At 43.2% G+C, this 26,097-nt stretch overlaps 1 protein-coding gene across 2 annotated transcripts in view; it reads left to right on the top strand.

The window, feature by feature from the left end:
• The window catches only part of LOC144767992 (guanylate-binding protein 3-like), a 189,427-nt gene that overhangs the window by 41,121 nt on the left and 122,209 nt on the right, over nucleotides 1–26,097 (top strand). For both annotated transcript variants that reach the window (XR_013598409.1, XM_078651382.1), the window contains exon 6: nucleotides 16,363–16,605. Coding sequence is in view for 1 of the 2 variants with exons in the window: in XM_078651382.1 (XP_078507508.1) it covers nucleotides 16,363–16,605 (243 nt within the window). In the remaining variant the exon portion in view is untranslated. The remainder of the gene's footprint in view (nucleotides 1–16,362; nucleotides 16,606–26,097) is intronic.

The raw sequence follows: 26,097 nt of genomic DNA on the forward strand, positions 1-26,097 counted from the left end.
AGAAAGTAGAGGGATGGATTTGGCACCAGATATGTAATTTGAATGGCACTGCTCCGATCGCAGCGATCAGGTTAGAATTCGGTTTACTCTCCACCTATGTGCTATCTATGGCTGCATGCTTAAGATGGAGCAACCCTTTGGTAAACAGTTCAGAAAATATGTTACAGGTAGCACTATGTGAGGAAATCTTTGTCAGCATGAAAGAAAAGAGTGCTCTTTTTAGGAATCATTTAAAAGCAATGACAATGTTCGGCTTAGATTGTGGTTCTGTAATTCTCAAACCTGACTGCATTTTAGTTTTTGCCCTCACGTAGGCCAGTGAAGTAGGCCCAAAACAAGTGACCTTGCCTTCTGAGTTTGTGCATATATTCATTTGGGTTTCTCTGACTCTGAATGAACTGCAGAGAGAGTAACCCTTTTCACCTGAAACTGACCTTTTGCAAAACCTGTTTCACTAGCTGATCGTTGTCTGAGTTTTTCAATCACTGTTCAGGACCTCGTTACCCTTTAGTTTTCCTTGCGCATATCTTATCTTAAACAAATATCTAAATGGTTTCTTTCCTTAAGACTTTCTTTCCTGAAACATGGGTTTTTGCCATGTGTCGTGACTGCCCTCTGGTGTTACTTTTTATGTAGGCCTCAGAAGTTAGCCTGTGAGCAAAGCAGTCTGACCTATTGTGAATCATATATATATACATTAACCAAGGATTTCTTCGTGCACTGGAGTTAATTTCAGAAGCTGGCCTTTCACCTAGGAATTGACCCTGCCAAGCCAATTTCCCTGCAAGATCGTTATTTGCTTTTCCAATCACTATTCAAGACAATTGTTAACTTTTAAGTTTCTTTACGTCTCTGTTAATCTTGCACATTATCTGAAACTACTTTTCTTGACTATTTCTTCATTTCATGGGTTACGCTTTCAATTAAGGGTTTGTGCGGGCCTTCCAGATTATTATTTAGATATGCCTAAATATTAACTTGTGGGTTGGGACACTGTAAAATGAGCTTTACTGTATGATGCTGTGTGATGTCATGTATTTTCTATTGGTTGAATTTTGGTGCAGGGGCGTGCATTTTAAATGTACCTTTTTGTGTATAAATAGGGATTGCCTTAGTAAAATTGAGCAGTTTCTTGAGTTGTACACCGTGCTGTATTACTGGGATTTCTGCTACTAGCTGCAGCTAATAAATTTGATCTCTGACGCCACCTAGAAGTATTCTGTGTCTCTGTATACCAAGGCAAGGGAACCTAGAGGACTTTGGGTGTGTCCCTGACGCCGCTGGGTACTTGAAAACCCGGTTCTTCAGTTGGCGCGACCAACGCGGGCCGACTTCAGTGGTACCGGTCCAAGCCTGAAGATTGCGAGGAGCCACGTGAGGAAATTCTGGAGGAGGGCCCCCACTTCATCGACCCCTGCATGTCGAAGTGGACCAAAGGACTTTTCTGCGAGGCTTCCCGCTTTCCAACGACTGCGAAGGACTGCTGCCCTGACTGTCGCCTTGTCTTGGACCCTCCGATTGATGTTTGTAAAGCGAGCCGATAGACGGTCTTCTGGTGGCGTGATAGATATTTAGTTAAGTATAAGTGGGTCGCTCCCACGACGTTGTTTGGTTCCTTGGTTTTGATTTGGTTGCTGCAGTACCCAAAGCCGAAGGGCTTGTATATTTACGAGTGTATCATTTTTTGATTCCCTTTGAAGTTTGAAACCAGACTAGTGAGCAAGATACCTGGTCTTGGTAAATTTGGTAATTGGTTTGTTTGTGGTAGTAACAGGGATTCCCGATTGGAGAATTCATGTCCGATACCTCCGGTTGGAACTCCGACTTATGAACTGTACTCAAAACACGGAGTAGGCCCTATTACTTATAATGAAGTATGGGTCCGCTACACTAAAAAAGATGGTGTTTTGCAATGGCCCCCACATGGTAGTTTTGAAACTGAGATTTTAGACAATCTAGAAATTAAGCTATTTAAGAAGAAAGCCCGGCCGGCAATGTTTGACTCTTTCCGCCTTTGGCGTAAGGAAGCCAAACAGAGAGAAATTAAGCAAGCAAAGAGAGATAGGAAAGATGAAAATATGTCAGTACTACAAGCTGCTAGACAGTTTAAGGAAGATGGAGAAGAGCGTGCGAGTGAAGTCTTAGATAGACAGCGTTGCATGGCTATAGATAAATGTTATCCGGCCTTGCCGTCTTCTCCTCCGAAAGTGATGGAAGACCCTGAAAAAGATCCTTTGATCTCTCATTTACTGAGATTGCCTCCTCCTTATGTGCAGGGTGCTACTGCGCCTCTATTACCCCCGGTTGTTCCACCCTTTGTTGTTCAACCTCCTGCTGTTGTTCAGCCACCCGGTGCTCCACAGATGGTTTTGCCTCCTCCTGCGCAACCCATTCTAGGGTCGCCAGCCTTGCTATCAGCTTTGCCTCAAACTCCTTTGCCTCCTGCTTCTGCATCTTCGATTTCTACTGTTCTTGTTCCTACACCTTCCTTGCCTCAGAATACTTATTCTCCTGTTCTTATGTCTGCTTCTTCTCCTTCTGTTCGAAAACGAATGACAGAAACTGTTTCTAATTTATTGTCACCATTGTTTGGGTCACTAAATATGACCCCTGTTTCGGAACGTAAGCAGAGTCGTAGTCAGCTTCCTAGTTCTGAAGAACGGACAGTGTTGGATTTGTTGGCTCGTAGGTGGATTTTAAATGCTCCGAGGTATAATTTGCCAGCAGTTATGGATGTTTTCTTTCAGTGGGAACCGCCTAAGCAAAGGTATGTTTTTGATGTAATGTGTACTTTTTTGCGTCAGGAATGGGAAGATAATGAGTTGGGTCCGATTCCGCAGGATGTGCTCGATGTTCAGTCAGATTTTGCCAAAGGGATGATAGTGGAATCTGATGTTACAGATGCCGTAGAGACAATACTTGCTTTCAGATCTAGACTTCCGCCTCAGACATTGTATGAACCTGATTCCTCTGTTAGGAGGAAAGTGAAACAGTACCCTATGAGAGAAGTTCCTCCGGTATGGAAAGAAGCAGTTCAGGCTAATGTAAATTTGGGTATTCAGGCCGCTCCGGCTCATTTTCAGCGAGTATGGGTACATGTCCCTTGGAAGAGAGCAGAGGTCTTGGCTCTTAAGCAGACCTTACCTGACCCTCGTAAGAATCCTGCTGGTTATTACAAGGAATTGTCCCAGACAGTTGAAGCGTGTATTATGAATTTAGCTGACATCGATATGTTGATGGGTAATGTAGTTCCTCAACCCTTGTGGGCGAAGATTCGTCATGAGAATCATGCTGCTGAATTAGGTGATACCTGGGCGAATATTGTTGCTGCAGATGGTAGACAGGAGGGAGGTGCTAAACCTGAACCTCTAGTTTCAGAATTACCAGGTAGAATTATTAATCTTATGAAAACGATGATGCCCGCTTTACGAGTGAATTGGGATAAGTTAGCAGCATGTAAGCAGAAGAAAGATGAGAGTGTATCTGATTTCTGCACTAGTTTTTTTTTTTTTTGCTAAATATTATTTTATTAACAATATGCACAAATAACATCACAATTTATTCATATATTAATTGCTGCACATATCCAAGAGGTATCTAAAATATGGATTATGCTAATAATGTGTAAGGACTCACAAAAACACACACACTTACCCATGCACTCTCATGCTGGAACATTTGGTTGATCCTTTTTTTTTTTTTTTTTTATTTAAAAAAAAATAAATATTTTTATTGAGAATTTTTTCCCCCATTTTCTTTATAACATGACATGAGCAGGGCACAATAATTACAAAACAATAGAACACAAATTCATACATACAAATTCAGATATTCCTCTAGATAAGTTTCTTAGTCTTTTAACAGTCAGTACCTAGCTTCCATCGAATGAAAGGATCCCAGATTTGCCTACCCTGTTTCTTACCCTTTTTTCCCTTCCTAGCATATATGGCTGTTTCCAGTTTTTGTATTGACATTACTTTGCCTAACCATTGATGGTATGATGGAGGGTTAGGGTCCAGCCAAGCAGAAGCCACTAACAATCCCAGGATCGCCATTGCTACAAACATAAAATTTCTACAATTCGGCTGCCTGTCAACACTTATCCCCAACAACATAATAGCTGGTGTTAACCCTATTGTTGTTGACAGCGCAGTCTGAAAGAATTTCACGATATCTTGTTTCAATTTATCCAAATGGGGGCAAACTGAAAAAATATGTATCTAATCAGCATCTGTACTGCCACATCTAAAACAAGTACTACCAGTTGTACCAACCCACTGAGCAATGTTTGCAGGAGTATAATATAGATGGTATAATATCTTATAGTGTTGGGCCTGTAGGGACGATGAGCACAACATATTTCTCCCCATTTCCAATGACTCAGTAAAGATATCCCTACCTATATCTAAATCAGTAGACCACTTATCTCTCCATTTTTCTAAATCATCTTTCTTTAGTTTTGTCATTTCTAAATAAAACCTTTTAATAGTGCAATCATAACCACTTTGTATAAGGTCCATCACCATATTTCTTTCAAATCCCAATGCGCCCCCTTGTTTATTTACTATGCAGCTTCTTATTTGAAGGTACTTAAAAAAATGTTTTGTATCCAAAGCGAAATTGTTTTGCAATTCCGTGAATTGTAGTATACCATGAGGGCCCAACACATCTCCAATTTTTCTTATCCCCCGCCTCTCCCATTCTTGAAAAACAGCTCCCGAAAAAACCTCGCTAGGTAGGGAAGGGTTATCTTTTAGTCTAGTGTATGCGTTATATTTCCCAATTCCCACCTTTTTAGTTAACCCTTTCCATATATTGTATGCTGCCATTATTGTCTTATATCGTGTTCTCTTGAAGTAGCTACCCTTCGTAAATCTCAAAAATACATTTTCAGCATTCGGCCCCAGAACCAAACCATAAATAGCAAGCGAACCGAACTTATCCCAACCCTCCACTTCAGCGCTACCAATAAAGCCCACCATACATTGCAATGCTGCTGCCCAGTAATAAAGCTTTAGGTCTGGCAGTAACCAGCCTCCTCTTTCCCGCGGGAGTGACATGAATCTCAGTGCCCTCCGCGTCTTGCCTTTTGCCCAAATAAAACGATTAATCATTTGTTCACAAATTTTAAACCACTTATTGTCAACTAAGAGTGGAATTGCTCTAAAAACATACAAAAACTTCGGCAAAATCAGCATTTTGATAATATTGACTCGTCCTACTAATGACAAGTGGAGGTTCTCATATCGATCCAGATCTTTTTTTGCTTTATCTATTATTGGGACGAGATTTTTTTCCACCAAGGCATCAAGGTCAGCTGAGATGTTAATACCTAAATACATCCCTCCCTGAACCACTCGGTTGTCATCACAGAGAGTATTAGAGTTTTTAATGATCTGGGTCTTAGAAGTATTCAGGGCATAACCCGAGACTAGCCCAAATCTGCGCGCTTCTGCCTCTATCAGCCCGATCGCCTCCGTGGGGTTTGGCGTTATCACTGCCACGTCATCGGCGTAAGCAAGTATCTTACAGGGGCCTAACAGTGTATTTAATGGGGTGATGTCTGCACATGACTCTATCCTACAGATTAATGGATCCATGTACATGGCGAATAGCAGTGGGGAGCAAGGGCACCCCTGCCTTGTGCCTCTCTTAATCTGGAAATGTCCCGTAGTGCCCCCGTTTACTCTTGAAGCCGCAACCGGTTCCCTATACAGAGTCTGTAGAGCTTTCACGAAGCCCCCCTTGATCCCATCTCTTATTAGGATACGCCACAGATAGTCCCAGGAGACCCGATCAAACGCCTTCTCAGCATCTAACAACATTACGGCCATCGGATCTCCTGTGACCTCGGTGGCATCAAACATAGTTATAACTTTCCGGGTGTGATGTGTCGTCCCCCTACCGGGGATAAAACCGTGTTGGTTGCTGCTGACTAGGGCACCTATTATTCCTGCAAATCTCGTTGCAAGGGCTTTCGAATAAATTTTTGTGTCGTTGTTCATCAACATAATTGGTCTGTAAGACCCTGGCTCGAACGCCGGCTTCCCTTTTTTTAATATTAGAGCAATATCTGCACCTCCCCAAGATTTGGGGATAGACTCCCCCGTCTGAGCAGCTTGAATTGTTCTAATTAGATCCTGCCCTAGACTCCCCCAAAAGGTTTTATAAAACTCTAAGGGCAACTGATCCGGACCCGCAGCCTTCCATGAGGGGAGATTGCCCAAAGCTTCTTTGATTTCAGTATGATCCAACAGCTTCTCGAGTCCTTCTGCATCTTCAATGGTAACCCTCTCGGCCGGAATATTCTGAAGGTATTCACTTATCTCTTCCGCATCACTGGGGTGTTGTTCATCATATAGTTTTTGATAAAATTACCTAAAGACTTCCCTAATTTCCTCAGGGTCTGAATGTAGCCTACCGTTTTCATCACTAATCTCCCTAACATTACCGGTTGCCGCTATCTGCCTAGTACGCATGGCGAGTACATGTCCAACTTTTTCGCTGAATTCATAGCATCTCTCCCTTCTAATGGTGTAGTGCTGAGCTGCCTTGTTTGCCAGGACATCCTCAGCTTCACTTTTTACCTTCATCAATTCTATAATTGATTGTTCTGTCGATTCACCCGTTATTACACACTTATGAAGCTGCTCCTCCGTCTCTGAAACGGCCCTCTCTATGCCACTATCCCTGATTCGTGCTACTTTCCTTTTGTATGCGCTAAAACTACATGTGTCTCCACGAGCATCAGCCTTAAAGGCATCCCATATAACTCCCACCGAAGCACTCCCTCTGTTATTCTCAAAGAACTCACTAATCCATTTGGACATATGTTGTATATAATTATTATCCAAGAGGAGCCCTCTCTCAAAGGTCCAGACCCTACTTAATCTTGTTCTCCCTTCTAACTTCATTGTTAGTACTAAGGGGTTGTGGTCGCTAAAAATTCGTGGGAGCCTATCAATTTCTACTCTAGTCATTAGGTCGTTAGATATCAAAAAATAATCTAGTCGAACACAGATACGATGTGGTGCGGAGTAATATGTAAAATCTATTTGGGCCGACCTAATTTTACCCCAGACATCTTGCAGAGTATTATTTTCTAAGAGATCAACCAATGCTTTATATACTCTTTTCTTCCTGCCTTTATATGTTCCGGTCAACCCTAGCCCCAGCCCATCCGCCCCATTAATATTTAAGTCGCCTCCTATAATAACCTGAGGTGGCCAACCTGCTAATTCTGCGTCTAAAAACTGCAGAATTTCTGGATCATCCTGGGTTGAGCCATATACTGCTACTAAGGTTGTCCATACTCCCTCTATTAATATCTCAACCATAGCCCATCTACCCCATTGATCTTCTAGTTTTCTTCCGGTTACCACATTTTTACTTCTTGAAAGAATAGCTACCCCTCTATTTTTCGTCCCTTGCTTGGACCTTGCTATTAAATGGAATCCCAGCTGTTTAAGGCAAAACTCCTGGGTGCTCATTATGTGCGTTTCTTGCAGAAATACGTAGTCGACATTCATCTGCCGCAATCGGACTGCTATCTTTTGTCTTTTTTGGGCATCGTTTAGCCCACATACGTTCCATGTAACAAATCTAAGGGACATATCTAGTTTTTAAGGGGTTACAGACTGACTGCTCACTACTACCAAGCTTGTTCTTCGCTACTTCTATTGCATAAGTTCCCATTTTACTACTCTCATCCCATTCAATCCAACACCTATACTCATAGTTCCAATCATAGTTCCAATCTAGGTCAAGTTCTGCATATTTCTGACAAATTCCAAAGCTCATGTGCCCTGCCCCTTCTCCCCCCCTCCCCCACCCCAGACAGCCCTCCCACAGGTATCCACCCCCCCTACAGGCAAATAGGTCTGAGAGACCTATGTCTGACCGACGGTGCCTACAGGATGTCTCGCCCGCCCTCCCCCGATTCTCATAAACCAAAAAATTTCACTCATGGTGCTCATGGTGCTCCCCCTGAGATACTATTAAATCCCATCTGCTCCCAGTATCGCCTACACACCTACCCCTCTCCCCAATCCAGCAAACCAGCAATAATAATTTTAAAAAAAAAGAAAGAAAAAGGGAGCAATCCCAATCCCAACTCATGAGTCAAATATTTAAACAAGCAAAAGGCTTCTCTTACTACATAATATTGTTATTGTCACTTCCTTTTTTCTTTTTTCCCCTTCCCCCCTTTCTTAACTACTTCTTCCGGGAGATGTCTCTGATAGCAACCACTTGGGCGTCATGCACCACAGACTCTTTATGTTGTGTCTTATGTTGACCTCTGCATTCGCGCAGAAAAGTAAGATACTCTTGCGCCAAAATTTCGGAAAAAAAGATCTTAAAGCTTCCATTTAGTCCAACCTTCAATCGTGCTGGAAACATAAGGTAAGCCTCACAGCCAATGTTCTGGAAGGGAGTAATCATCTGCCTCATCCGCCATCGCCTTTCCACGGTGGTGTGGCAAAAATCAGGGCAGGCAAAGAAAACAACATCCTTATAGGTACGCCTATCCTGTGGCTTTGCCTTACTGATTATCTCTTCACGTAGTAAGAAATTCCCTACAAAAAGCAATATTGCACGAGGCTTACCCTGTGACTCTTTCCGCATCATCGGAAACCGGTGTGCCCGTTGTATCTCATGCTCCCAATCCCATGAAGCCATCTCCGGAAAGGCACCCTTTAGTAACTCGACAACAAACCCCCGTACATCTCCCCCCTCCTTTCCTTCCTGACCCCAAGTAGCCTGATGTTATTACGCCTCTGCCTATTTTCTGACTCCTCCAATTTCCAGAGCATATCCGCTGTAGTCTTGTCCTGGTCTCTCTTAGCATCCTGTAGATTTACAAAGTCGTCCTCCAATTTTCCTGTTCTGTTCTCCACCTCAGATACTCTTCCAACCACTTCTTCACTAGGTTTGAAGAGACGTTTATTGATCATAGTGGTCAGGATATGAGTACGGAGGGTGGTCAAAGGTTGTTTGTGGATACATTTGTCTTTAATTTGCTTCCTGAACTTTCTAATAAGTTAAAAGACTCTGAGAGTTCATGGGCTGTCTCTTCATCGGCCCAGATATTGGCTACTGCACAATATTACGAGGATAGGGATAAAGATGTGAAGGATAAAGTGGAGAAGAAAACTAAAGAGTTAAAGACAAAAGTTCTTTTGCAGCAAGCTTATCCGCCTCGTCAGAATCAGCCTCAGTTTCAGCAACCTCCACAATTTCAGAGATTGTTACAGAAGCCCGAGCCTTATGTTCAGCGATTCTTTCCTGGCCCTAATCAGTGTGCTTATTGCAGAGAGGATGGTCATTACAAGAATAGTTGCCCGGCTTTGTTACAGCGTGCGAATGGTGTATCAGGTCAGAGAGGTCGTGGTAGTTTTCATCAAGCTCCTAGGGGTAGGGGACGTGGTGTGTTTCCCCAGAATGAGCGTTCCTCTTCCCTACAGAATTCTGCGAATTATTTTGACAGACAGTATGTTCCGAGTGGTCAGTCTGCCCAGTATTATGTTGAGGATTACTATGTTGAAGGTGAGAGTTCTGGTTATAATGATAACTAGGACAGCCAAGGACTAAGTGAGGGAGTAGTGTCAGTTCCAGTAGACCAGAGTGGACCTTATGTTGAAGTGGTTACATCAGGTGTGGTAGAACCTTTTCTTTTGGATACTGGTGCGATGAAGAGTTCTATTATGCACTCTAAACTTCCTGGCGCACCTTTGTCTGGCTTGACCAATGTTTCAGTAGGATTTTCAGGTGCCCCAGTTCGTAATCCGGTTTCTAGTCCTTTGTCCCTTTCGATTGGCCCTTGTGAATTGGAAGCTCCACTTATTTTAACGACTGGTTGTGGTGAGAATCTGTTGGGTTTGGACTTTCTGAAAAGATTGTATGCGACATTACATTGTTCTCCTTCAGGAGTACAACTTACCCTTGGTAAGAAAGTGATTTCTCCAATGTATTTGTCTAAGGATTGTTTGCCACTGGAATTACGTTCGCTTCCTGATACACTTTGGGCTACAAGTCCAAATGATGTTGGTCTTTTGCAGATTCCACCTTATGTTGTCACACTTAAATTGAATGCTAGGCTACCTCGTATTCCCCAATACAAGATCTCGAGTGATGGTGAGAGAGCTCTTTTAGCGATTGTTTATAATCAGGTTGAGAAGGGTGTAGTTGAAACGAGAGGTAATGTTTGTAACAGTCCTGTTTTGCCTATCCTTAAACGTACTGATGCTTCTCAGCCACCTGTGTACCGGTTTGTGATTGACCTTCGAGAGGTAAACAAGATAGTCGTGCCACAGTTTCCTGTGGTACCTGATATCACTGCTTTGTTGACTTTGATTCCTGCTTCAGCAGCTTGGTTTTCCGTCATCGATTTGAAGAATGCTTTCTTCAGTATTCCTATTGCTGAGGAGAGTAGGGATATTTTTGGCTTCTCATTAGGAGGCCGAAGCTTCCGGTTTAAGAGAGCTCCCCAAGGTTATTGTGAAAGTCCCTCCATCTATAGTCAGGCGTTGAAAACTCAGCTTGACGGTTTTGTGTTACCTGTTGGTGCTGCTCTTATTCAGTACGTCGATGATTTGTTGATTACTGCTGATGATGAAAAGATTTGTAAAGAGGCTACTCTTTCTTTGTTGCGGTATTTGTCTGACCTTCATCATAAAGTGTCACCTTCAAAGTTGCAATATTGTCGCCAAGAAGTGACCTACTTAGGTCATCTCTTGTCGAAGGAGGGAAGGAGATTGACCCCAGAACGAATTCAAGCAATTGTGCAAATGAATGTACCATCCACACAGAGAGAAGTGCGTGCCTTTTTAGGTATTACATCGTATTGTAGACAGTGGATCCCCAATTTTTCACTGTTGGCGAAACCTCTGTTAGCATTGACTCTGAAAGATACTCCGCATCCTCTTCCTTGGTCTGACGAATGTCAGAAAAGTTTTTCTGAACTACGTGATGCATTGTGTTCGGCTCCTGTGTTGGGTACTCCAGACTATAATAAGCCTTTCACGTTGTACGTGCACGAGAGAGAAGGTTGTGCGTTGTCAGTGTTGACACAGACGTTTGGGGACAAGCAACGACCCTGCGCGTATTTCTCCTCTACGTTAGACCCAGTTGCTAAGGCGTTGCCGAGTTGTCTGAGAGCTACAGCTGCAGCGGCTGTTTCTATCCGACAGTCTGCTGGTTTGGTATTGGACAATACGTTGATTGTAATGGTCCCACATGCAGTGGATACCTTATTAAACAGGACTAAGACACAGCACCTTACTAGTGCACGTCTGTCAGGTTACGAGTTGACATTGTTGGCTAGTCATGTGCACATTAAAAGATGTAATGTGCTGAATCCAGCTACGTTGTTACCGATCTCTACAGAGACGGATCCTCAAGAACAGCATGATTGTTTTCTTCGTACAGAGGAAGAACCGAGAATTGTATGGTCGGACAATGGGAGTGAATTTGTGGGTCAAATCATGAAGAAAGTGTGTGCTGGATTGGGAATAAATCAGAAGTTCCATGCAGCGAATCACCCCCAGTCTGCTGGACTTGTTGAATGTTACAATGGTACCTTGAAGCTGAAATTAGCTAAGGTACAAGCGAGCACTGGTCTTACATGGCCGGATGCCTTGCCGTTGGCTCTTTTGTCAACAAGGATGACTGTGCATTCTCGAGTGGGACTTAGTCCGTATGAAATCGTGTTTGGTCGTCCTGCGAATGTTTGGGGTGTGCCTCGTCCTAAAGAATACAGCAGTATTGAGTACCCTATGTTGGTGGATTACTTACATGACTTGACTGCTAAATTACTTGTTCTCCACCAACAGGTCTATGACAGTTTGCCGACAGCTACTACAGATCCAGGGCACACGATCCAACCTGGTCAATACGTCCTCATCAAGAACTTTCAGCGTACCAAGAATTTGGAGCCTAGATGGACTGGTCCCTATTTGGTATTGCTGGTCACTAGAACTGCTGTTAGAGTAGCTGGCAAGAAAAACTGGGTGCATGCCACCCATACGAAAAAAGTTCCTTTGCCGTATGATCAGTGGGTGAGGGACGGTATAGCTGATACAGATTGCGAGCGAGTCCCCACATTCGTGCCTTTTAGTGATGCTCATTTGACATGGACACGGTCAGAACGCGAGGATGACAATGTGCTGCAAGAAGCTGTTCCTCCACGTTTGAGATTGGACACTACCGAACCTGAACTTTTGTTTACGGACCAAACTGTGCCGACTAAATCACGTTACAACCTCCGATCTCGGAATAAATAAAGGGACTTTGAACATTATTTTTTTTCCCACACTGAGACCAAAAAGAGACAATTTCTTCAAGTATTTTGCATTTGACTTTTGTTTTTCTTTTTCTCTTGCTTTTTCTGAAATTGTATTATGGTTTTCTGTTAAATTTTTGATTGGTTACCATTTGCCAGTTGCAGGGTCACGTAGGAGTACCAACGGTTCAGTTTGTGACCTGAGTAGTGGCAGTAGGTCTGCAGGACTTGCAGTGTCCCTATGACCTGCTAATAATCACAGCTGAAGTACTCTGTCAAGATTGCGTGAGCGACATTAGAAAATGGAGATTGTATTGAGGAATGACGATAAAACGAAAGAGATGAAAAACCGATATCATAGAATGTTGTTCTCTAAGTGTGGTATAGCTTTATCTATTTTAATACTTTTATGTATTCTATTAGCTATTATATTCTGGTTTGTTTCTTCTACACAATTGACGTCAGCACCAACTTCTCAACCTACTCTTTCTTTTTCTAAAGTTTCTCCACATGAGTTTCATATGTTACCTGAACATGAACAGACACGAAGATCAGAATTTGTGAACAATTTGTTTATACAGATGCTGCATCAGCATCAGCTAGTCATAAATACCACGAATTGTTGGGTGTGTGGTCTTATGCCACATACTACAAATAAGGGAATGCCATATTTGGTTTTGCCTTTTTCGCCTAATGGGTCAGTTTGGGCACTCCAATCAATGTTTATCTATGCGAATGAAGCCTCTCCTGTACGTTCCATCAAAGACAATGCCAGTAATAATGCCTTGATACGGGGAATAGTTGATATAATTAGAGATATCGATGCGTATAACGCTATCCCTAGAGATGAGGTACAAGCATATGTCGGTTGGAATAAGACGACATATAGTGCTAGCTTGACGGAGAAAGAAAGGCAGCGAAGGTCTCCTCCTATTTGGATTGTACCCCACCGAGGTCATCTTTGTTTGCAAGGTAATGGTCAGAATCCAAGAGCTCAGCTTGGTAAGAGTGTGCGTGTTCACACATACATTTATACGTCCCAGAAATCTCCTCTGTCCGTGCCAGCTAAAGGCACGTATTTTGTTTGTCACGATAGAGCATACACATGGTTGCCATCTGATTTTTCTGGCACATGTTATGTGGCATTTTTGCTTCCCCCTACATACACTGCTGTTTTCGATTACCATAAGACAAGATATGGTAGAGGTGTAATCGATGCGAAAGATACTGTCGCACAAGAAGCTGGAGACTTCTTTAAGGGTTTCCTACCTTTTGGGGTCCTATGGCTAATAGTAGGAATATTCGTCAGCTTACGAGAGTGGTTGAGGCCACTATAAATGAGACTGCAGGTGCCCTTAGCAATATTACAGCTGAGCTTCAAGCGGATCGCCTTATGACATTACAGAACCGTTTTGTTTTAGATATTATACTTGCAGATAGAGGTGGGGTATGCAAATTGATTAGATCTAGTTGCTGTGTTTTCATACCAGATAATGCCCCGACAGTGTACCAAGCCATCTCTAGACTACATAAGATCTCTGAGTCTATTCATGTGGACGAAGGAGACTGGTCGTTGATGGGATGGTTATGGGAGTCGTTGTCCAAATGGGGATGGAAGATTCTGACGTTTCTTGGTATGGCGTTAGCTATCCTTTTCTCGTGTTGTTTATGCATCCAGTGTGGTCCCGCCATTTGTAGTTTTTGTGCTACGATCTGTGTGAGAAGACCAGTCCAGAGAGAAGTGAAGGATAATAAGATGATGTTACAGCAACACCTTGATGACCTGATGAGAATAGATATAGACCTAGATTCAGATTGACATGAGTTTAGGTTATTGCCTACGTAATGTCAAAAGGAGGGTCTGTGGTTCTGTAATTCTCAAACCTGACTGCATTTTAGTTTTTGCCCTCACGTAGGCCAGTGAAGTAGACCCAAAACAAGTGACCTTGCCTTCTGAGTTCGTGCATATATTAATTTGGGTTTCTCTGACTCTGAATGAACTGCAGAGAGAGTAACCCTTTTCACCTGAAACTGACCTTTTGCAAAACCTGTTTCACTAGCTGATCGTTGTCTGAGTTTTTCAATCACTGTTCAGGACCTCGTTAACCTTTAGTTTTCCTTGCGCATATCTTATCTTAAACAAATATCTAAATGGTTTCTTTCCTTAAGACTTTCTTTCCTGAAACATGGGTTTTTGCCATGTGTCGTGACTGCCCTCTGGTGTTACTTTTTATGTTAGCCTGTGAGCAAAGCAGTCTGACCTATTGTGAATCATATATATATACATTAACCAAGGATTTCTTCGTGCACTGGAGTTAATTTCAGAAGCTGGCCTTTCACCTAGGAATCGACCCTGCCAAGCCAATTTCCCTGCAAGATCGTTATTTGCTTTTCCAATCACTATTCAAGACATTTGTTAACTTTTAAGTTTCTTTACGTCTCTGTTAATCTTGCACATTATCTGAAACTACTTTTCTTGACTCTTTCTTCATTTCATGGGTTACGCTTTCAATTAAGGGTTTGTGTGGGCCTTCCAGATTATTATTTAGCTATGCCTAAATATTAACTTGTGGGTTGGGACACTGTAAAATGAGCTTTACTGTATGATGCTATGTGATGTCATGTATTTTCTATTGGTTGAATTTTGGTGCAGGGGCGTGCATTTTAAATGTACCTTTTTGTGTATAAATAGGGATGTCTCGCCTTAGTAAAATTGAGCAGTTTCTTGAGTTGTACACCGTGCTGTATTACTGGGATTTCTGCTACTAGCTGCAGCTAATAAATTTTATCTCTGACGCCACCTAGAAGTATTCTGTGTCTCTGTATACCAAGGCAAGGGAACCTAGAGGACTTTGGGCATGTCCCTGACGCCGCTGGGTACTTGAAAACCCGGTTCTTCAAGATCTGGATAGTGCGGCGGTACTCAGTAAACATGCTTTTAAAATTAGAATTAAAAAAACAATCTACGGGGTTTCTCGCGAAAGAGATACTAAAATGTATGCAGAGAATAGTAAAAATTATTGTATTGTGGGGAGCAGTATTTATAAAAAACCTCAACCATATGTTTTATGGAATCTTAAACATGGAGTATGTAGAGTTATTCTGTTGCTTAAACTGAATTTACTCCCTTTAAGAACCGTAACAGGAGCTTGGGAGGGCATTGCTAGACAGGAAAGACTTTGTTACTTATGTAACTCCTGTATACAAGACTTAAATCATGTCCTATTTGTTTGCCCCATATTGCAACCAGTACGTCCCAGATACCTAAGAAATTGTTTTTTAAAGTATAATATCACAGCAGCATAAGAGGCCCGTAACTGTCTGCAGGGCACCTCCATCTGAACTTGTTTGTTTTAAAATGTGTAACTTTTTTAAACAATTTTTAAATATATATTAGAATAGTATTGGTTGATTATTAGGTATGTTTCTGAGCACTTGCACTTTTCTAACCTTTTATGCTGCTAGCTACCAAGTACTGTATGCTGCAAATTTTTCTGTGAGGTTTGATATATTCTTGCACTGTTATTATGCTGCGGGTTATCGTGTACTGTATTGGAATTTACAAATTCTCACTTTTTACTACGTGGTAGTGGTGCTGGTTATTTTGTACTGTATTGTGAATTGACAAATCCCCGAAGTTTATTGTATGGTTTTAATTTTGAAAGTTTTTATGATGGCATTAGTATGTAATCTTAGTAAAGGTCTCCTAAATACCCATCAATGGCGATCTGATCTGTTATGGATCAATCCTCTTGGCACTTGAAAGTTTATTGAATGGTTCCCATATGTACATTTTTCCCTGTCTTTATATGATATGATATGATGAATTTAGTACTTTACTGTATCTCTTTCTATGGAGTGTAATGTTGATTTCTGAATGTTTTTTTTTTCTTTTATGTGGAACTCTCCGGAGTCCCAAATCATAATAAATTAACCGAAAACTGCAATTACCCTTTATCTTTAATGAAACTTGGCCTGACCATGTCTTGTCTCTGATCTTGGCCAGGGAGTCGGATTTTGTTCTCAACCCTCTCATGTCCGTGCAATTTACCCCTATTTATGTGTCTTTTTAATCTTTCTAGGTGTTGGTAGAACAGTGATGGAGTATAACCTTCCCCGTGAGTGTATAATGTCCTTCTTCCCAACAAGGACCTGCTTCGTCTTCGTGCGCCCCACGTCGGGGGATTACATCAGTAAAGTGGAATCCCTCCCAGAGCATGCACTGGACCCCAAGTTTGTTGAGCAGACGCGCAAGTTCTGTAAATATGTCTTTGAAACAGCCGAGGTGAAGAAGGTGAAAGGCGGCCATGAGCTTAATGGCAGGAGTAAGTATTTGAAAATGATTTAAGTCACATGATCTGTTTTCGTCAAAGCTAGCCTGCTAGTCCATGTGTACATAGCCCATGGCACCCTCAGGTTTCTTCTGAGTGGAATGAGACCCACAAGATAGGATGTAGTTTCCTATCTCTACAGGGGAGACCAGATTGCACAATCTATCAGTACCAGCAGGAGAGTGAGCATGTACATAACGTGTGGGGTCTCCTATGTCCCTCCATTAAAAACCGGACCGGTGGGAGCGATCCGCCACCCATCCTTGCAGAAAAGACCACCGCCATATTACAATGGCTGGGGGGTCTGCGGCGGACGGAAAAACCGTCCACCGCTTTTTTCAATATGGTTTCAATTTTTGTCAAGTATGGTGGCGGTGTCTGTTAGACACTGCCAGCCATATTAGAATGTGGCCATGAACATGCCTTTCCGTGGTGTCATTGCCGCCAAGGAAAAGCATGCGGAGTCTACTTGCGGGGGCCCATTGCGGGCCCCCTGGGACTCCGTGGGTTGGGGGTTGCACATGGGGGGCTTTTTAATGAACAACGTGGCAGGCACCATGCGGTGCTGGTCACGCTGTGCATTGAAACGCACAACCTGCCTCTGTGACAATGCGGCGAGCGGTGCTCTCTGCACCGCCCGCCGCAATGTTGCAGATGCTCCATGCGCCCACCAGTGTGGCGGGTGCATACTAATCAGTGGTGCGGGACCGCCGCACCCTCAGCGGGTGGTCCGGGTTCACGAGGGTATGTATGGTGGGCGGACAAAGTCCTAATGGGGCCCCATGTACCAAGTTGAGCTGCCATGACCCTGCCAATTCTTGCCTCTTGGCTTCTCTGCCAGGTTCCATGTCTGCCGCATAGGACATAGAGTTTGAGCTGTGATATATCCTTTAATTCTCCTGTTGGCAGACTAAGGGGGGATTATATGCAATACCTTCTCATCCTCCTCGATCTAAGCGCCGCATTCGATACCGTTAACCACGGTATCCTCTTGCAGCGTCTCCTGGACATCGGAATATCTGACAGAGCTCTGGAGTGGCTCAAATCCTATCTGAGCGATAGATCCTTCCAGGTGTACGAGGGCAATGTCACCTCCTCCAGCAAACCTCTGGGGTGCGGAGTCCCGCAGGGATCATCCCTAAGCCCGACGTTATTTAACGTCTACATGAGGCCGCTGGCTGGGATCGTCCGCCCGTTTGGTATTAAGATCGTTACCTACGCGGACGATACCCAGCTGGTGGTCTCCTTGGCACAGGCAGGCGGTCCCTCGGCGAATGTAGATCTCGCAGGTTGCCTGGAGACGGTCAAAAGCTGGATGACCAAGTCTTGTCTCAAACTCAATGGAGACAAGACAGAGCTTATGCTCTTGGGTCACACTTTACCATCCACTATAGACACTCTTTGGCCCCCCAGCTTAGGTCCGGCTCCAGCTCCCAAAGACGCTATTAAGAGCCTTGGTGTCTGGCTCGACAGGTCCCTGTCCTTTGACCAACAGGCAACGAAACTTTCTGCCACTTGCTTCGGCATCTTGAGAGTCATCAGGAAGATCCTGCCTCTACTCCCCTTTGAAGCAAGAAAAACCGTAGTCCTGGGCCTGATTCAATCGCGGCTGGACTATGGAAACGCATTGTATCTCGGAGCTCCTGACTTCACTTTACGCAAACTACAATTAATTCAGAACTGCGCAGCCAGAACACTTTTACAAATCCCCCGCAGGTCCTCAGTAAAATCAGGACTAAGGACACTGCACTGGCTCCCCGTAAAGGAAAGAGTAGATTTCAAATCACTCTGCATCGCACACCAGACCTTCTGGTCTCGAGGCCCGGCTATCAATTCCCCCCTCATCACACCTTACCTACCCACTAGACAGCTGCGTTCTACCTCTGCTAATTTAGTTACTGTGCCACAAATAAAGAAATCAAGGTCCGGAGGCCGTTCCTTCTCATACAATGTTGCAAAAAAGTGGAACGCCTTGCCTCAGCATCTCAGATCAAACCCTGACATTCTCTCCTTCCGTAAACAGCTGAAAACACTACTGTTTACTGCATAATCAATGAAGCTGAATCTGCCTTCCCTCCAACTTAAACCTCAGCAATATTCTTAGCGCTTGGACGCCTCAGGGCAGCTACCCGCGCTTTAGAAATCCAAATTCATTCATTCATTCATTCACCTTCTCTCAAGGTTTGTGATTAACATCACATGCTTCTCCATATACTGTCCGTTTTGGATACCATTATGCAACAGTAGTTTGCAACGAAATTGACGAATTTCATAGAAATATAGTTATTCTGATACCGAAGTTAACTTTAAAAACTCACCACACTGCAGCTATCTTGACCTTTTATAAAATGTGCAATTATGGTAATTATTTTAATTGTATTAAAATAGCTATGTATTGTATGTCTATTATTCTATTTGAATCATATATAGTTTAAATTTAACCAGAGTTCCCTGATCCTCACCTAATACTCAATCTTTTTTATTTGTTTACACATAGTTCATTTTATTTACATTTAATTTGATAACTTAATTTTACTTGGCAAATCCTTAAGAATACTAATCCTAACTCTAATAGCAATAACACTAAATTATTTTAATATGTAAAAAAGAAACCTAATCTATGTGTAACTCTATTACTAACTTAATACGGATAAAATATAGTTAATTAAAATGAATATACTTTTTCGTATCCTTGTTCTCACTCTAATAATTCATTAATTGAAATTGTTTTAAATTGAGGTATCCTTTACCTTCATCATCTTCATCATCAAAATAAGTTTATTTTGCGGTCACAACCCTTCAAAACATCATAAAATGCAAATTGGCTCTACATCTGTAAAATAATATACAATAAAAATCAAAACAACATCTTAAGAAATTACACAATATGCTATTTCAGACCTAAGAATTAATTTGCCCTTAGAGGAAAATCTGCAGGCCCGTGCACTAACTCGAAACAGATACATCAAATCTAGAAATTTAAGATTCATAATGATAGACCCAGTCGCTTCCCTTAAATTCAACATGATATAAAAAATGACTACGTGCAGAGACTATAACAAGGCTAGTTAGTATCAGGCATGAAAGTTCTAGAGGCAACCTTACAATGCCTCACACCCAGGTTTAGGCAAAGCAGTCTGATCCATGCCCTCCTTGACTTTTGGACAATGCACAGAAACATAGTAAATGGTCAGCATCCTCATCCATATCATTACAGAACTTACAAAGGGCAGACCCATTAAAACTATAGCTCTGGCTACTGGTGAACTTGCCCTCCCTCAGTGTGCCCAATCTCAACATAATGAACAGTGTATGAGCTTGACAGGGTGTAGTGGCATCAATATATGTTTCCACGGTGGGCATAGGTTTATGGGACACAAATGTGTTCAATAATTCACTAAGTTTGGAATTTTTATGGCATGGACTGATATTATGTTTCCAGAATACTGCTTTCACAGTAACCTTGGTGTTATTATTCGTAGGAGTGGGCGAGCTCCAGCAAATTCCCATTCCTTACTTCTCAAAATGAGGTTGTAAATATGATAACCAAAGTAATGTATCTGCATTTCCCAAGGCCAAAATGTCCTTTAAAGATAACCTGTAATGTAGGATCTTAGGGGTTTACTGCAACCTGACCCAAAAGAGGAGGGGTTTCAAAGCTTCTATGTCACTAATCCTTTAAAGTCCAGTATCAAAAAATAAAGGTATCAAAGGTGTACTTTTGGGAAGGTTATGACCTTAAGAACTGCTCTCCATGGTGGTCAATTTGCTGGTGTTCACCACACCAAAGATTTCTGCTCCACGAAAAAGTAGTGTTTTGCCCTAGGGCATGATAGACCTCAATGGCCAGGGAAACAGATCTCGGAGTAGTCAATTTGTACCTTTTGATGACTGCTAAAGCTCTGTACGAAAAAGTAATTTCACGTTTCAACATTTGTGGCTTCCAGTAGAAGGATTTATCTATTCTAACCCCCAGGTAGTCAAAGCCAACAACAGATTGCAGCGCTAACCCCTTCATTCAAAAGCCTCCATTATATGACGTATGAGGATTAAACATTGTGACCTTGGTCTTGGTGGTATTCACTTCTAGACCTCGGAGGTCATAAAACTCAGAAAATCTTTCAAGATGATTCTGCAGATCCACTGGAGTGTGGAAAACCAAAAGAGTATCATATGCAAACAAGGGAGCGAGTCCAGGAATCCCTCTAACTTTGGGAGGGTCATGAATGCAGGTGCTGAGATGGTTTATGACGCTGTTTATATATAGAGAATCCAACCTCGAGGCCAGGACACAGCCTAGTCAACCCCCACTCTTAAGGTATGAGATCTGTAAGCTTAAACCCAGACCCCCACCTCACCTGGGCAAAGTTGTCTTTGTGAAGTCTGATGAGAATTCCTAACAGGGTAGGATTGAAACCCATGAATTTTAAAGTGGACCACAGGCATTGACTGCAGACTAAATTAAGAGCAGCTCCTAAATCTACAAAGGCCACACACAGTCAATCCTTGGTAAACCTTAGATGCTTCCATAGGATTAGTTGGAAGTAAAATATCTGATCAATCGTACTAACCTTTCGGTGGTAACTAGCCTGAAGTGGGTTTAGAATCTGGCATATTGCCATCCAGTGAGGCATTTTATCTAGGATCTAGCAGCAAAATACTTTCTGCAGATTATCTATCTAGCCAATTGGCCTATGGTTGCTTGGGGTAGAACTGTCCCCTTTTTAGGTCGAGCATTCAAGACCTATTGTAATTTCTTATAGTGGGTTAAAGCCATCCCCCCAGCTTTTGATTTTTTCGTTTCAGTGTCCTCCAAAAATCCTTGCTTGCCAGTGGTCAGTTCTGCCTTTTTGTCCCTTCTTTCTCTCTTCAATTCCTCCCATGCAGCAGGGACTAAGTACTGTTTCATTACACAATGGTTCTTTATCTGTTCTCTGGGGCACTATTTTATTCTTGGTTTCCTGCTCTGTTACTATCTGCTTTCCTTCCTCCCACCTTCTTTTAATGCCACAGTTGTGTTAGTGCTGTCCCTGGGCCGTGCCTCCCATTCCTTTGAGTGTTATCTTTAGCTTTTTAGCACTTTAGCAGCAGTTGGGCTTTTTTTTAGGATATTAAGTTGATTTTGGCTTTGTTTTAAGGGGGATTGGGCTTGTTGAAGCTCTCCCCCTCTCCTGGGTCGTGTTTTATTTTCCTGGCATTTCTGCAGCTGCTGAGATGTGCCAAGACTGGAAGTGAACTACTTTCCTTCTGTTTACAATAGCGCTGCAGCCCTGCTGGGTCTGAAGCTGTTCTCTCCCTGGACAGATGCCCCATCCATCTACTGTGTCTGTCCAAGTACTGTTGTATTAAAGAAGCCGCGCTTCATGTTTTAGCATTGCGCACTTAATGGGAAGGGATTTTACCGTCATGCGTGCATGGTCACCGATGTCTTTAAAAGGAGTTACATATTTTTATACAAAGTTGAGTTTTGGGTTTCTCTCGCTGTTTAATTCCATCTTAGGGCTCCTATTTGTGTCTTTCTTTTTAGGTCTCGCCTGACCCAGCGCATGCGCTGGTCTGGCGAGACTTTTAGTAAGGGCTTCAAAAAATGCTACCATGGCTTGCTTACAGCTTGTGTGCATGTGCGCGGGCGCGTGCTTACGGGCAGAGGCGCCATATGACTTTGCTCATTAAGTGTAGTGCTCACCGCACTTGATCGCGATCACTTTCACTTTTGCTGCTGTGCGGCCGCTCTGATGTTCTGAGTGAGCTAGAATTTTCACGGCCGCATTACTTTTACGCTAGTGATAACTATGCAAACATCTACATTCAATACTTCCAATATGCTCGTCAAGCGCCAGGTCATGAAATGCACTTTTGACACAATCCCCGCGGAACAAGCATCATGGAATGCGAGGGAGGTATCAGCTATAAAATGCAAACTAGAAGATATTGGTCTATAAATAGTCTGCAGGTACTAGGTCGTAAAATGTCCTCTTGAAAGCACCTCCTTGCTGACGTGTTACACTTTCTTGTCAGTTTCATTTAATTCTAAACCAACTTTGGCGGATTTCTGGTGCTACGATGGATTACTGTCCAAAGCGGGACAAGGAAGGTGTCAGAAGACATTTAAAATTGTGTATTACGAAATAAAGATGCAGTTACACTCTCTCTTTGACTCGGGGTTATGTTCTAGAGTATTTAACACAGTCAAGTAGCATCAGTGAATTTTTTTATGTGTTTTTTTTAGTTAAATTATCATTATTATTTTTTTAAGAAAGAACATCGTACTCAGGCTGGAAATGACTATTAAAAACATAATGTAGGGCTCATAAGCACCGTGTTCTCCAAGCAAATGTACATAAAAACCCTGAAAATTCTGCATTATTTTCTTTTTATGGCATGCTGGACTGTGAAATGTCCTTCAGATTTTGAATTGCCATCACATATGCTTATTAGGAAGCCACCAGCTCCCGGAAGTTGAGTAGACAAGATATACACCAAGAGTGAACACCGTCAACAGAAGAAGGAACTCGTCACATAACTTTGCTCTGGTACAAAAACAGTGCAAATTCATTCTGGGCTATTTCGCTGCCTGCGTAAGATGCAATAGAACTAGCAGAATTTGTGCAAAGCAAAACACTACCATTTTTTTTAAAGACAAGACTAAAATAAATTTCCTCCAAGTTCCAAATATGAACAAGCATTGACATAGCAAATAGGTCTCGCATTTGGGACCTTATAAGTGTTTAGCCATGCAACAGTTGGTGTTGCTGCACCAAGGATATTCTGCTGCATAACCAAATACTTACACGGTCCAAAAAGCTAGACCTATTGGCTATGCCAATGCTTGTTTCATGCTCCAAGGGTTCCTTCCTCCGTGTCCTTTCTTCGTTGCCATGCTGCAAAGGTCTTTAAGCAATTAATGAGTGCAAGGTGCGCGCGGAGAACAGAAAGTGAAAGGGAGAAAACCAGGGCAGTGGCCTGGCCCGATATCTCTACTGGCATTACTGATTCTACAGGATAATCACAGCCTTGGCTGATCTCCGGTAAGTTAGTGAGCCGTGAAACTGGCCAATCTTTTCTCACTAAAGTTATATTGTTGTGCAATATATGTATAATAATAAATTGTATTGTCACCTTCAAGCAGTCGTGGCACAATGTGTAAATGTGTTAAACTTGAAGCGGGACACTCGGGGCTCAATCAAGCTGAGCATCACCAGCCCGCCTGGGCTCTATGTGTATCACGTGGTCTCTCACAGCACGGCCAGTTTGAACTGCCAAGGCAACATACAATAATCTGGCAGCACTGACTGCTACCACGTGGGTCAGCGCGGTGCCTGGCCTGGTGTATTTCCGGCAAGGCCATCCCCTGCAACTTCGCAGCAATGAACAGCATTGTCGCTTGACTCAAGGTGGCCTCTTTTAGTTTTCGCCAGAGCTGCATGGCGTCTCGTTTCACAAATACTCACCTCTCGCCGTGCTGCTCTACTAAGAGTTCGTGCTGGCAGGACTTTTTTCCCTGGCCTTAGTGGCACCTGTACAAACGTGGAGGCACACAACATATGCAAAGCCTTTTTTCATTTGATTAAGCCACAGTCTTGAATTGGTTAGGTCTTGACCAGGCTTTTTGGGAAATTTTTGTTTGAGTCGGCGTAATCTTGAGCAACTATGTATTACATGAAATGTGCACTTTTTGGCATTTTGCATGAAGCACTTTGCATCAATTTTGCCTGATGTAAACTGGTATGAGTAGAAAGTCTATTCTAGAGATATCTTCTTATACCAGTAACTCTAACCTTTATGGCGGCGAAGGCCTACCTCTGTGACTTTAATCTGCCGAACGCTCTCCTGTATCCTGCTAAGCTGCGGGTGGTCTACCAGTCACAAACATTGTTTTTTGATTTCCCTAAGGATGTCTTCCAATGGACAGATGAGACAGTAAGGGTGAGTTCACATACATCAGCAAGACTGGAGTCCGACTCGTCAATGAGTAAATTCACCCGCAAGCCACCTAAACCTAAAGTTAAAGGTAACAGGCGCTCAAGATCCAAAAGCCGCCTGCAGTCCCATAGTGATGCTAGTAGGTCAGCCTCGGTGCCCTGCTCGGGGAAACAGGCCTCGTAACTTCTTCGGGATTTTCCTGGTGGACAAACATATGTACATATTTGTTTAGGCTGTCGAAGCATATGATGGGCTATTATCCCCCGTCAGCCTTAGTTGTCTGGGGGACAGCCCAGGTTTCATGGGGGGGCTTCTGGAGATCCATTGGCAGAGGTGGGCCTTGGGCTCCTGTTGGGGTCACCATGCCACCTTCACCGCAACAGATGGTTTTGAGGTATTGGGGCCGAGGGTTGGGGTTTGTAGGGATGACTTTGTTCACTAATTTGCAAGTCTTCTAACCGTTCTTCAGATGTTTTTTGCTCTATTTGTTATATTTTGAGGGATAGTTTTGATTTCACTGCACTGTCATTTTGCTGCTATGTGCAGCTGTGTATTTACATGTCGCCGCAGGTCCTACTCATTGTTTTTATTGTTCTCTCGATGTCCGCCCCTGTGGTTAGCCCACGGCTTACTGCCGGGGCACTTAGGATTGAGAGTTGGAATGTCAGGGGGGCGCTGGATAAAGTAAAGAGGGGGGCTATCCTTCACCATGCTAAGCACTATCAGGCTGATGTTCTTGTGTTACATGAGACACATTTATTGGGGACCAAGGCCCTTTGCTTACAGAGAATTGGATATTACCAGGTTTTCCACTCTGGTTTCACGAGGGGCTCCCATGGGGTGGCTCTTCTTATCCATCGCAGGGTCCCATATGTTGCCTCCAAGACATGGGCAGACACTCAGGGGAGGTATGCTTTGTCCAAGGATCTATTTTTGAGGAACGGGTGGTGCTGGGTAATGTCTACTCCCCTCCCCCCCTGTCCTGGATTTCGGCTGAACGCATTATGAGTTTGTGGGCAGATGTTCCGGATGGAGTGACAGCCATGGGTGCTGACTGGAATGATGTGATGGATGGAGCTCGGGATAGATGGCGAGGAGGGGGAAAGTCCGCTGCTGGCCAAAACAACTAGATTATCCTCCTTGGTGTCGGGTGTGGGCTGGGTGGACTCCTGGTGACGGGAGCATGCGGAGGAGCAGGGTTATACATATTTCTCGGCTGCAATGAATCTTTCTTGTGGTTAGACTGTATTTGTACCGGCTACAGTGGCTGGGAGAGTGACGGATGCGGAGATCCTTCCCAGGGGTCTGTCGGACCCCTCCCCAGTTGCGCTCATGCTACGGTTCGGCCCTGCAAGGCCACCTTTTCGTTGGCTTCTCTCCCCCTGGCATCTGCAATATGACCAGTATAGGGATCATTTGGGACAGGCCATTGATCAATATCTGGATCTTAATTTGGGCTTGTTGGCGACCGCTGTACCGCTGTGGGAAGCGATGAAATCTACTATTCGGGGAATGGACATATCTTATTGCTCTGTGGCACGGCGGTCTAAGCAGGAGTCCATG

Source organism: Lissotriton helveticus, chromosome 7 (assembly GCF_964261635.1).
Source record: "Lissotriton helveticus chromosome 7, aLisHel1.1, whole genome shotgun sequence".
NCBI lineage: Eukaryota > Metazoa > Chordata > Amphibia > Caudata > Salamandridae > Lissotriton > Lissotriton helveticus.